At 33.5% G+C, this 13,931-nt stretch overlaps 2 protein-coding genes and 1 long non-coding RNA gene across 3 annotated transcripts; all 3 read left to right on the forward strand.

The window, feature by feature from the left end:
- Positions 1-489: 489 nt before the first annotated feature.
- On the forward strand, positions 490-6,626 carry LOC123921178 (sodium/pyruvate cotransporter BASS2, chloroplastic). Its single transcript, XM_045973608.1, has 13 exons — positions 490-934; positions 1,028-1,121; positions 2,594-2,708; positions 2,790-2,831; positions 2,920-3,033; positions 3,115-3,177; positions 3,640-3,767; positions 4,366-4,447; positions 4,782-4,833; positions 4,988-5,085; positions 5,188-5,346; positions 5,988-6,077; positions 6,184-6,626. The coding sequence occupies exons 1-13, from the start codon at positions 814-816 to the stop codon at positions 6,259-6,261; spliced, it is 1,236 nt and encodes a 411-aa protein (XP_045829564.1). The 5' UTR covers positions 490-813; the 3' UTR covers positions 6,262-6,626.
- Positions 6,627-11,957: 5,331 nt separating this feature from the next.
- LOC123924585 lies at positions 11,958-13,007 on the forward strand. The gene is made up of 3 exons (XR_006814759.1): positions 11,958-12,013; positions 12,709-12,803; positions 12,920-13,007. It is a non-coding gene; the product is annotated as an uncharacterized LOC123924585 (long non-coding RNA).
- A 355-nt stretch (positions 13,008-13,362) lies between these two features.
- LOC123922720 lies at positions 13,363-13,896 on the forward strand. The gene is made up of 3 exons (XM_045975416.1): positions 13,363-13,428; positions 13,489-13,689; positions 13,777-13,896. The coding sequence occupies exons 1-3, from the start codon at positions 13,363-13,365 to the stop codon at positions 13,894-13,896; spliced, it is 387 nt and encodes a 128-aa protein (XP_045831372.1).
- The last annotated feature ends 35 nt before the right edge of the window (positions 13,897-13,931 follow it).

Below are 13,931 nucleotides of genomic sequence, written 5' to 3' on the forward strand. Positions count from 1 at the left end.
GGTAGTGAAACAAGAAAATAAGATGATCACCATAATGATGACTCTTGATTTTCTAGCGTATTAACTTTTTTTTTTATAAAAGATAATTAAAAAATTGTAAGGTTATACAATTATACATTATATATAATATCTTAAATAATATGGTCGGTTCGAGGAGTTCAGGGTGGCGAAGGGTACTTTTCGATCCCCATCCCGAAATGTCTTCGGGGAAACATATAATCCCCACGGAGAACTTCGTTAATAGATGCAAATTGACATCTTTATTTTAGTCAATTACCCCTTGTAACATGTATATGATCAATTACCCCTGAGACGCGACGTTACATTGGCATGTGACACCTGTACCGTTAACGTCACATCATCACCGCAAACGAAATAACGAGGCATGAGCAATTTGGGAAGCACCTCTCAATTTCAGGGGCATTTGACATTTCAAAAAATTTAGGAGGTATTTAATGAATTTTGCAATTTCAATGGATATTTACCTATTTTATCATGTTTATAATTATTATTTTTGACAAAAAAGTCAAAGGTTAAAAAAATTCTTGAAGTGTGAAATTGATGATTGGAGTGAATAGTTAATTCATACACTCCTCCAGCCTGGCTTGAAATTGTATGGAAAAGATATGGTTTAGGATGGTGGCAGGGTCGTTTGTGGTTCTTTGTTATCCACGATATCTTCAATAATTCACTATAACCCAAACTTGTCACTCTCATTCTCATTTTCACTTCACTCTCTTTGATTCCAGCATCACACTGAATCATTCATTAAACCCTTTTTCATACTAAAACCCTTTTTCTCTCATCCAATCAATGGCTTCTATGCCCAGAATTATTTTCAGAGACCATAGATTAGGAACATATGATGCTTTTCTTAAACCAAGCTGCTATAACCATATTACTCGAAGAAACAACCTTTTTAATAATCATCTAGGTATGTTTGTTACAATATTTGATCTGAAAAAATGTGTTCTGTTTTTTTTTTTTTGACATGTTTTGCATTATGTTTCTGTCATCTGTCTTTCAGACGTGAAAAGCTTTGCAATCAGAAGTGAGTTGCGTGGCGCAAATCCAATTGTTGCTGATGCTAGATTACCCTTAGTGCATTTGACGTCAAAAAGGTATTTTTTTATTTTTTTTTTAAAACCATGCTCTTATACAAGCAATGAGTTTAGTGGCATGCTACGTAGTTCTGATACTTTGCATCGAAGTCGTATCTGGTGCCCGACACATGTCGGTGACATGGTTTTGGTATATGTACTAATATGAGGAACACCAATTCCACCGTCTACTAGGGGTCCCATTTAAAGCCAAAGTTTCTGTGTGAATTGGCCAACACAGAAAGTGGCACCGGGAGGATTTGAACTTGAACTTGATACCTAGTATATGTACTGAAAAGAAGTGTTTTTAATCTCTTATAATTGATGTTTGTGGAAGAATTTGAGGGAATGAAATGAAATTAGTACTTCCATATATATATATAGGGTACGATGATACGAGTAGCTATGCTAAGCCATGGTAGCTTCTTTTTGTCATTGTTGAACGGATAGAAGTTTCTTGTAATTGTTTGAAAAGAGGAAAAAGCCCTCCTGTATAAGGGCTAGTCTTTGTTGTACATGCATTATTGATTGGATTCAAGTAAAGATTTGTGCCTTTAGATTAAAGTTGCTGATTCTATTTTAAAGTAGGAACAGGGGAAGAGTGGGAAAGGAAAAACAGTGCACTGAATATAATTTTAACCAGATGTGAAATTATATACAATGTAATCTGTGCTTTTATTGAAACTCAGCTTTTCAGCACACATTTCAACGAGTGTTGTTAGATATTAGCAACTAGACCGGCGTTCTATCGTTGCTGAATTTGAATAAATCGCTATTGTTCTGCAATATTCTCAAATAACAGCTATAGCATAGCGGGATTTGAATTTGAAGAATTCACTATTGTTTTGCAATATGCTATTCAGTACAAAATATTGTCAAATAACGGCTATAGCAACACTATAGCATTGTTACTTAGTGGAATTTGAACAAACTGCTGTTTTCTGCAATCCTCGATTGTTAATGCTAATTTTAATCTAAGTAACTAGAGATGACCTCGGGCTCGGATTGTTTTTTCTCATCCATACGTAATTGTAACTTCTATGAATCTTCCTATGAACTTATCCTCCAGTTCTGAATTTTAGGTATACTCATTATGCCTTCCGGCTCAAATATTCTGGACTTGATTAATATAATCTATCTTGCCTGAATTATACCATAGATTGCTAGGTTTCAGATTTATTTCATTCCCGGGATAAAACTATGTGCACTACATGGTTTGCTTGTCTTCCTTCCCTTCTTTTCTTCTTGAAAAAAAGAACTTAACTGCTTTATAACACGGTGTTCATTTTCACATTATGGATTTAAAATGAAAATCAGAAAAACAAAGGAAAATGGAATGTAAAATCCAAACCACTTTATGACAATTTCTGTAACTTATCGTTCCGTACTACGGTACTGACTGGCAAATTTTTTTATCTTTTTACTGGTGCTTGAATATCTTCTTTCACATTCTTTATTTGAAGTGCTAATGACTTGTTTATTGCTATGTTTAGGAACTCTCAAATATTGTGCTCAGCTTCAACAACTGGAGATGTTCCTGAAAGTGCTGGGGGCCTGAGCCAGTATGAGAAAATTATTGAAACTTTAACCACCCTTTTTCCCGTTTGGGTATGTCTAAATCTTTTCTTCTTTCCAATTTCTTACTTGTTCAGTAGTTGAAATCTGGCTGACTTTAACTTGCATGCGCAGGTCATCTTGGGGGCTCTCCTCGGTATTTACAAGCCAGCTGCTGTAACAACTCTATCTTTACGCCGCTACTCATATGGTTGTTGAGTGAAATGTTTTTATTAACTGCTATATTGTTATGACATTATTCCAGGTTACTTGGTTGGAGACAGACCTATTTACTCTTGGCTTGGGTTTCCTCATGCTGTCTATGGGTTTGACATTGACATTTGACGATTTCAGACGATGTTTGCGAAATCCATGGACAGTAAGGGACAATCGCTCATGTTTAAAGGAAATGTTTTCTGTTTGTTTCTCATATTAAATATGATTTATTTTGTTGTTGCAGGTTGGTGTCGGGTTTCTTGCACAATACTTAATCAAGCCCATGCTAGGCTTTGTCATTGCAATGGTATTTCTTTAATTTTTTTTGGCACTTTCATGCATTGCTATTCGTGCCGATTCAATTAAATTAGTTCTTGAAATATGTTATGTCATGTTATATTTTTAAATTACCTAATGATTGTTATCGAAGAAATTATATCAATGCCATTGGTTAGTTGAGTGTATTGTACCTAGTTGTAGGAATTAACGTAGCTAGTTATTTTTTGAGTCCATTTTTGGGATATGCAGTGTTTTTGTGTGTGGTTTAATCGGTTAAAGAGACCTTATCTTAATGCCTATTAATGTCTGTCACTTTTTTTATTTGTCCTGTTCATGTTGCTTTCTAAAAAAAAGTATTTATTTCTATTGTAATTAGAGACCAAAATTTAACGATTGGTAATTTATATCGTACTACTAGATATGTACCGTGGCGTGGATCATAAGAACCTATATCATGCCAAATATGCTAACAACGATTTCTGTTTCTCAGTCACTAAAACTTTCGGCTCCTCTTGCAACTGGTCTTATTTTGGTCTCGTGTTGTCCTGGAGGTCAGGCATCAAATGTTGCAACATACATATCCAAGGGAAACGTTGCTCTTTCTGTTCTAATGACAACGTATGTTTAACTTGCATTTCCTTGTTTGGTTGCTTTTGTATTTTGTATTTTATATTTTTATCTGGCTTATTTTAGTTGCTATTTGGTGATTTCTGTACTCAATGTTGCTATTTGCTGTTTTGGCCCCCTTTTTTGTCTCATGTCCCTTCTCCAATCTTTAAATTTTGTCATATGTGCTGAAAAACAGTTTTTCATCTGGTGAAAGGTTGATAGCGAGCGTGTAAGTAATCCTTATAGAATTTATTTTCAATATTTGTGTTTCTGATCCTATTCAATTTGTGAACACCTAAAAAGGTTTTTCTGTACTGCAATCCAAGCACGTGCCTAAATTTGTGGTACTCTATTTATCTACAGAAACTCGAAGAGCATGCACTCATACACCTCTGAATGAAACTCAAATATCCTCTTCAAACATGCATAGCTGATAATATGAAACTATATGCAATTACTAAATGTGTTATTTTTGCAATTGTGTCACGTTATACCTAGACGAAGTTATTTTAGCTTTATTATTTTTGTATTTTGTTGCAGCAATGAATTTATCTGGTGAGTGATTTTAAGAAATCAAGTTACCAACATGTTATTTACCATTCTGCAGGTGTTCAACTATTGGAGCTATTATTATGACCCCACTCCTAACAAAGCTTCTAGCTGGTCAACTTGTTCCAGTTGATGCTGCTGTAAGTTATGGCTAGCTTGCCTATTTTTTTTTTTTTTTTGCATGAAGGGGATGTTAAAAAAATTGTTTCATTTAAAATATATTTTACTAAACTTTTATCGGCAAGCTGGTAATGAAATGCGTAGTTGACACTTGACACTACAAAAGTACAAATCATACTATCTCCTAATCATGCGAAAAAGTAAATATTTGGAAAGTATACTTTGTGTTTCTTTTTGACGTACTCAGTGTTCCGGCTGTACTGTGATTTTTTTTCACATTATTTCTGTCACAAAAGTCCTATTATATCTTATATTTTCGGTTTTTTCACTCATGGAATGAAACTTCTTTTTCAGGGTCTTGCAATTAGTACCTTTCAGGTTGTTTTAGTCCCTACAATTGTGGGAGGTAAGATATGAATCTTTCAAGTAACATGTGTTAGAGTTGGTTGCACAAGCACTTGAATTTTTACTAATGCAGTAATGCCTCTCCACTTGGTTTGTGTAAAGTCTGGTTCTTAAAGATTAGGATGATTTTTAAATGTTTTTGCTTTATTTGGCAGTTTTGGCAAATGAGTTCTTTCCCAAGTTCACTTCAAAGATAATCACTGTGACGCCTTTGATAGGAGTTATTTTGACCACTCTCCTTTGTGCAAGCCCAGTAAGTTGAACAAGTTATAGAATATGATGTTCACTGGCTTTGTTATAATTATCACTTCTCATTCTTGCTTTGCATGGAAATTGACATGTATTAAATTTTCAGATCGGACAAGTTGCGGAGGTCTTGAAAACTCAAGGAGCACAATTGATATTGCCAGTTCTTGCTCTACATGCTGCTGCATTTGCTCTTGGTTATTGGATTTCAAGATTATCATTCGGTGAATCCACATCACGCACAATATCTATTGAGTGTGGAATGCAGGTAAACTTAATGCAACAATATTCATTGCTATCTTTTATATTTTTCATTTGGATCGAGTACATTTCTCATAGGTGTTTTGTTGGACCTTAGAACTTATATAACGAGGGTTAACCAAATGGATAATGGTCCAATAGTTAGAGGTAAAAGGAGACCAAGAAAAACTATAGTTCACTATTAATCACCAATTCACCATTCAGTCATTCGCCTTCTTTTTAGGATGTAATAGTATGTTGATTATGTACATATGGAGTTGGTAACTTCGCATACAAAGATACATTCATTTATAACTAATGTGATATGAATGACTCGTGAAAGATTATGTTCTTGATGCTAATGTAATCACGTGGAATCATTTGGACATACCAAGAGAATCCCCACTTCTGGCATTTCTTGGTGTTCGACTACCATCAAATTGCAGAAGATGGACATCAAAGCACATGCATAAATTAATTCCAAATTTTGAGCATAGAGCGCTAAATAGTATATTAATATAGCAAGCAATAATATTAGATCAATAGATTAATAATGTAAGATGTCATTGAACAATGTTTCTGGCGAAGGGATAATCAGTAACAGTCATATATTCACATTTACACTATCAATTGATGCTTATCTGAACTTTTTTCTTCTTCTATTTGCAGAGCTCTGCACTTGGATTCTTGCTTGCTCAGAAGCACTTTACAAACCCTCTTGTAGCCGTACCTTCTGCTGTCAGCGTAGTCTGCATGGCGGTAAGATAGGACATTTTTTTCCTTCTATTAGACTTTTACTTTTGTCAAATTCTTGCAAAAGAATTAACGATTTTATCTATGATTACTTCTTATTGTTGTCATGCAGCTTGGTGGAAGTGCTCTAGCTGTGTATTGGAGGAATAGTCCAATTCCCGTTGATGACAAAGATGACTTCAAGGAATGAAAATCATGACATATCTTCTATGCACTACATGCCCTAGGAATTATTTTCTGCTCATTGTTTAGAGGACATTAATTTATGCATTAGTGGATGAGAAAGTTTTGTTTTATGAATTCGTAGCTATGCAATATGTTAGAATTTTAAGAATTTAGGATAAGTTTGCAACAATTTAGATCATGGTGAAAGAGTGGCAACAAATAATATACCCATGCAGCAACAAAAAAGGGTTGACTAAGCTATAGAACTCTTGCCATGGTAGGATCAAATGAAAAGATCAAATCCATTGTTGTTCTATTATAATTAACTTATCTTGTATTTGCTTAGACAATGATTCCACCACTTGAACTAGTGATTTTTAGTATTATCAACGAATTCTTTCTTAGTAGCATTAGCCATAATGCTTTTAAGATTTGTTAGAATTATACTACATTTTTTCCCTTTGTTCCACACATTTCAGCGTTTTATCCAAGAATACTGAGAAGAGGTGGTATTGGTGCTAGGAATTTTTCTCCTCCCACCCTCCGTGCGTCTTTTCTATCCCTGTTTTTCTATTTTTGCCCTTGTATTAATACTTCGGAACGTGTTTTCCGAAGTTTTCTAGTTTAAATTCGTAAAATACATTCCGAATTTTTTTTCAAGGCAAAATAAATTTGGAAAACACGTTCTGAAACAAAAATGAAAAAATAGGGGTAGAAAAGAAACACGGGAGGTGGAAAGAGAAAAATTCTGGCACTAGTCTAGTCTCTTTCAATTTAACCGGTGTTTTCAAATTCAAGCCCAAATTTTAGAAATGCGAAATGCTAAAGTCCCTTTTCTTAGGTGCTTGCTTTTCTCCCCTCCCCTTTACATTGTTCACACAGGTAAAAATAAACTATCAGGAGATGAAGATATCTATTGGTGAGTTGGGGGGATTTAGAGCAATGTAGGTAAAAATAGTTTACAGTATAAATTAAACTCCAAATACTTCACACATTTTATTCTTCAATAACCAACATTAATATAATCACACAATTAGACATAGATAACTTGTTCAAAACACAATGTTTGCTTGAGTAAATAACATTCGTCATATTTAAAAGTGCATTTGAGGCACATTTGAATGGTTGAATTGCATTGGAAACTTAGATCGTACTAGTAACTAATGTGCGATTGAGATGCACTGCAATAAGTATGTGTTGTATTGGGAACTTTAATGGTAATTAATTGTATGATTGATGTGTGTTGAGACTTGTTTTGCACAGGAAAATTCAACCGCTAAAATTTACGATACTGGTATATGGTCAAAAAAACTTTAATAAAAAATTAAATATATAAATCCACATCCCACAATATAGAAATATATAAAAAAAAATATTATGTGATATAGGACATTACATCATATATGTAGAGGATTCGAGTTTGAACTCCGATCATCCCACTTATTTATCTTAAGAATGAAATTTCTAACCCGTCAAGCCCGATTTTTCCCCGGGCCTGGACCTTGAAAATCCTAGCCCGAATTGTTCCCGGGCTTTTTAGTCCGGCCCGATAAAGCCCATTTAAAATATGGGCTAGCCCGAATGGGCCACTGGCGGCCCGCAAGCCCGAATAAATTATTTTTTTTTTCAAAATAAATACTATAAGTAACTTGTTGTGGATGATTTGAACTTACATTGTATTATAAGAGTTTCTTTTTGCCGCTCTTCGAGTGTCTCAAATAGCATCCGCTACTTAAGTAGCGGACGATGTTTTTTTCCTCAAATTACTTAAGTAGCGGATGAATAAAAATAGAGCGTGCAAGAAACTCGTAGGTAGTAGATGAGTAAAAATAGAGCACGCGAGAAACTCATAAGTAGCGGATGAGTAAAAATAGGGCGCATAAGAAACTCTTAAGTAGCGGATGAGTAACAATAGGGCGCGCGAGAAACTCTTAGGTAGGGGATGAGTAAAAATAGGGCGCACGAGAAACTCATAAGTAGCGGGTGAGTAAAAATAGAGCGTGCGAGAAACTCGTATGTAGAAGATGAGTAAAAATAGGGTGCGCGAGAAACTCGTAAGTAGCGGATGAGTAAAAATAGGGTGCGCGAGAAACTCTTATGTAGCGGATGAGTAAAAATAGGGCGCACGAGAAACTCCTAAGTAATGGATGAGTAAAAATAGGTCGTGCGAGAAACTCGTAGGTAGTAGATGAGTAAAAATAGGGCGCGCGAGAAACTCGTAAGTAGCGGATGAGTATAAATAGGGCGTGCGACAACTCTTAGGTAGCGGGTGAGTAAAAATATGGCGCACGAGAAACTCATAAGTAGCGGATGAGTAAAAATAGAGCGTGCGAAAAACTCGTACGTGACGGATGAGTAAAAATAGGGCGCATGAGAATTTTTTATCTTATTAAATATATGTATACTATAAGAGTAATTATTAACATAGTGTAGTAGTTAATTTGAATGTCCAATTTTGGTATGCACAACACGGCGTAGTAATTTTTTAGTTATTTATAATGTTTAGTTTGAAACTAAAAGTAAAAAAAAATATCCGGGCCACCCCGAAAGCCCAACAACCCATACCGGGCCGGGCTCGGGCACTAATTTTTGAAAATTTCTCATCCCACCTACCCATTTTCTCACCACACCCCTGGAAATTCCATTTTTGCCCTTGGTCAAAAAATTCGGAACGCGTTTTCCGAATTTTTTTTGCCTTCAAAAACAACTTCGGAATGTGTTTTCCGAATTTTTTCCAAATTTGAACTAAAAAAATTCGGAAAACGCGTTCCGAATTTTTTGATCAAGGGCAAAAATGGAATTTCCAGGGGTGTGGTGAGAAAATGGGTAGTGGGATGAGAAATTTTCCTAATTTTTCTATCACATTTTTTATCGGCCTTTTTAGCCCGGCCCGACAAAGCCCGAAGCCCGATCGATCGGGCCGCCCGTTTTGACAGCTCTACTTCCATTGTTGCGTTAGAAATCTTAATTGTAATTAATAGTGCAACAAAAGTGAATAGGAAGATGCATTACATCAAAAACATTTACCGTAATTCATGCGCGTGATCAATGTGCATTGCGACAAATATTGTATCATTGTAATTAATATGTTCAACAAAAGCGCATTGGAAAATACATGACAGCGAGTTGCATCATGAACATCCATTGTAATCGATAATACAATAAAAGTGCATCGGAAATACATCACATCGGGTTGCATTGGAAAGATCCATTGAAATTCATATGTATGACAACAAAAGCACATTGGAAAATACATGACAGCGAGTTGCATCATGAACATCCATTGTAACTGATAATGCAATAAAAGTGCATCGAAAATACATCACATCGGGGGTTGCATTGGGAAGATCCATTGAAATTCATATGCATGATGACAAATGCGCATTGCGACAAGTATTGTATGGGGAACCTTCATTGTTGCATTAGAAACCTCAGTTGTAATCAATACTTGCGTCAAAAGTGCATAGGAAAATACATAACATCGGGAACCTCCATTTTTGCATCAGAAACCTCATTTGTAATCAATACTTGCGTCAAAAGTGCATCGACAAATACATAACATCGGGAATCTTCATTGTTGCATCAGAAACCCAGCTGTAATCAATACTTGCGTCAAAAGTGCATTAATACATAACATCGGGAACCTTCATTGATATTTTTTTAAAAAATACCACTCATAAATTTATATAAATAAAGGTAAATTACTCTCTCTCTACATAAGCAATATTTTTTTTTTTTTCAAATTCATTAAATAACTTATGTATCTCATCCGTATTATGGACCAGATAATCTTCGTTGTTGCATCAGAAACCTAACCGTAACAATACTTGCGTCAAAAGTGCATTAATACATAACATCGGGAACCTTCATTGATATTTTTTTAAAAAATACCACTCATAAATTTTTATAAATAAAGGTAAATTACTCTCTCTAGTCTCATACATAAGCAATTTTTTTTTCAAATTCATTGAATAACTTATGTATCTCATCCGTATTATGGACCAGATACACCAAATATTCAATGAATCTGAAAAAGAAATATTTATTATTTATATATGAGATCGAGTAAAGTAGGTTTGTTATTATTACTAGAGTGTCTGCCTGTGTCTAACTTATGTAAAAAAAAAGATAGTATCTTATGTTATGGTGAGTTTGTTAATAAAAAAAATTTGATGCTAAAAAAAAGATGTGCCTTATATTATGATGAGTTTGTTAATAAAAGATTATTGTTGCTACTAAAAAAATTAAGGATATTGTTAGTATTATGAAAAATTCACACAAAAACTCATGTATTCTCTTTATATACACAATATAGAAGATTAACAGTAGCATTGGTCTAAATAATAAGAGTTTTGTACCTAATCAATAGATGATTGGAAAATCTATAATTATCTCTTGGGTAAGAATAAAAAACTCCATAGTTATATCATGGTAATTAAAAAAAAAAAATATTTACAATTGTAGAAACTACGAATTCACAAGTAAGGATTTAATTAGAATCAAATCAAAAAAGGGATTTAATTTGAATGATGCACCAAGGAGACACTCACACCAAAAGTTGACGAAAATCCTAACAAACATTTTTGCAGCATGTCCACTAATATTGCGTTGCGTGGGTAGCAACCATCGATATAGAAACAACAAAAAATTACCAAAATAAAACTCTAAATTTTACAGTGTCATAATAATTCTTTTTAATATCATCATAAAAAAATATGTACGCATCATAAAAATAAAATAAGTAAGCTTTTATGAAGTGTGTTTGAAATGAGCTAAAAGGAAATTTACTTTACTCTTTCCTTTTCAGTAACTAAATTATTATTATTTTTTTGACTAAAACTAAATTATTAATTAAATACAAATAAATTTATTATTTTTTGTGTGCTAATCATCTAACTCTCAAAGAAAGAGGTTGATAATCTATAATTTAGCTGAAATATAAGGAAAATTTGATTAAAAAATTGTTAATTTCAAGAAATTAAATTTGAATTCTTCCGAACAATTCATCACAAAAAAATTATTTTACTTTTAAATAAATCAAAGTCAAAAAAATTTAAATTAAATAAGTATATACCTTATCTAATTTTTGACTAAAATTTATTATATTTATATTATATGCAACTTCAAAATGTTTTTTTTTAATAAAACGCTGATTTTAACATTTCATAATTTTAGTCTCGTGAGTTTAGCTCAATTGATAGAGACATTACATTAGATATGTAGGAGGCCAAGGTTCAAATCCTGATCATCTCAATGAAATTTCTAACTACTAAATTACTTGACAAAAAAGAATTATAATTTTTTGACGGTCCAATTAAATCCTTAACAAAAATAAAATCCACATCCTTGACATTTTTATATTTGAGATAAATTAGTCATCTAATATATTAGAGACTAATTTATCTCTAATATAAAAACATTTTAATTTTAATTTATCTCAGTTGTTTTATATGTAATGACCGAAGTTTGAATCCGGAATCTTCTTCCACTACGAAAATCAATGAATGAACTTAGATTAACTTTAGTCCAAATTCTTTATCAAAAAAAAAAAAAACTTTAGTCCAATTTCATTAATTGATTTTCGTGTTTTTCTACTTTTTTTTTTCTACTTACTAGACTACTTAAAATAAAAAAATATCTTCACCAGGAAGTCTTCTTCAATTCAGAGTCTATAAATAAGTGTCTTTCTTTCACTTCGTAGCGGGAAAGGCGTTGTTTTCTCACTGATACACTTCTTTGCTCTCTTCAACAATGTCTGAAGATCAAACTCATAAAATGTATGAAATCTCTTCAATCGCTCAACTCATAGCCATTTTTTCTTCATTTCTTTTTCTAACATCGTCTTGTTCCGTTTTCTTCTTACGCGGTTTCTTTCGCATTAGTACTTTTTCCATGAGTTTTTTTTTTTTTTTTTTATTTTAAGTTTTTTTTCTCAATGTTTTGTTGAAAAAAAATGGAACTAAAACTTATGAAGTTAATGTAAGTGATTTTGTGTGTAAGTTAGTTAGAACTAAAATCTAACATGATTTTTAAGGGTTTTCCCTTTGATTCTTCATTTTTTTTGTATTTAAATTTTTTATAAACTCTTTTACATTTATTTTTTCTTTGATTTCTTGCTATTACTTTGATTACTTAGTTCATGTTTCAATTTGCGGTGAGTTTGTCAGAATCACGGTGAGCCAGCGTGATTTTGTTGAAGTTAGACGGTAGCTTTTGCAAAATCACGGTGCTCAGAGTGATTTTGGTAACTTAAACTTGCATTTATTATACTTGTTTTTTCCATTTCCAACGAGTTTTTAGTTAATGTTTTGATTTGTCAGAATCACGGTGAGCCAGCTTGGTTTTGTAGAAGCTAGGCTGTAGCTTTTGCAAAATCACGGTGCTCAGAGTGATTTTCATAACTTAAACTTGCATTTATTATACTTGTTTTTTCATTTTTAACGAGCTTTTTTGTTTTTTGGGATGGAAACAGGTTAAACGCTTATATCTATGATTACCTGATGAAGAAACAATTGTATGAAACAGCCAAAGTATTTCATGAGGAAGGTGCCGTTGAAACTGGTATTGGTAAGATACTGATATGAGCATTTTAGGGAAAAGTAATTTAGCTTATGCAAAAGTGAAAATGTTGTTCTAGTTTGTTGAGTTTGATTTTTAATTTTAATTTTGGCCATATGCTTCAGTTATGGATGCACCTGGTGGCTTTCTCTACGAGTGGTGGTCGGTTTTCTGGGAATTGTTTATGGCCAAACAAGGTCTTTCAAACTCAGAACAAGCACTATCTTATCTTCAGGTGCGGTTTCCCCCTTTTAATATAGACCTAATTGATTTTTCTTTTTGCTTCCTGGATTAAATCATTTGCATCCTTGTTATCTTTTCGTTTTTACGCGTACTTATTGGTATACATTGCGTTCATTGTTATCTTCCTGCTTGTGTATGGAAAATGAAAACCAAGGATAAGCACATTGTGTTTGCGCCTATTTGGAATTTTTTGAATACAAAGAGTCCTATTCTGTTTTGACTTCAGTTGTTTTAGTACTCTTAATCACTAGCCATTATTTACCATTTTCCATGGTTCTATGATGATTAAGATTTTAAACTTCGACATCTATCATCGTAAGATACCATGTCACTGTCAGAATCAGAACTTGATGCTATGTATCTGTGCTTAAGCTTTATTTCTATGTGTTCAGTATGTAGTATAGACCATAGATCATAAATTATTAGCTTATTATGAATTTGAACATGACAGTTCCAACAAAATAAGGCTGAAGAAATGCGGAAGCAAGAAGGGCTGGAGAGTTTGCAGTTCGCATCACAGAGCCCTGCTCAGCAGCAGCAATATGGGGCTGAAACTCAAGTTCTTAATAGCAATGTTGTCTGTCCCATTAACTATGGTTCTTTGGCGAGGTCTCCCCTCCATGTAAATGGTTTAGAGGACACGGCCATTGAGGTATTACGTTTGTTGAAGATTATAATATAGTCCTGTTGTTCGTATATAATTAGCATCACAACAATATATTGTTTATACTATATACAGATAATGAAATCTTATATCCGTGGTGGGCATCCAATTGAGGATTGTGCCTTTCTGTGGAATGCAACAACAGCATTAACTGGTGGACAGGCTTCAGGGTGCGTACCAATCATTTGTCTTTGATGAGATTATTAGTTATTCATATAATCTTGTTAATT

The sequence above is a fragment of the Trifolium pratense genome, linkage group LG4, assembly GCF_020283565.1.
Source record: "Trifolium pratense cultivar HEN17-A07 linkage group LG4, ARS_RC_1.1, whole genome shotgun sequence".
Taxonomy (NCBI): Eukaryota; Viridiplantae; Streptophyta; class Magnoliopsida; order Fabales; family Fabaceae; genus Trifolium; species Trifolium pratense.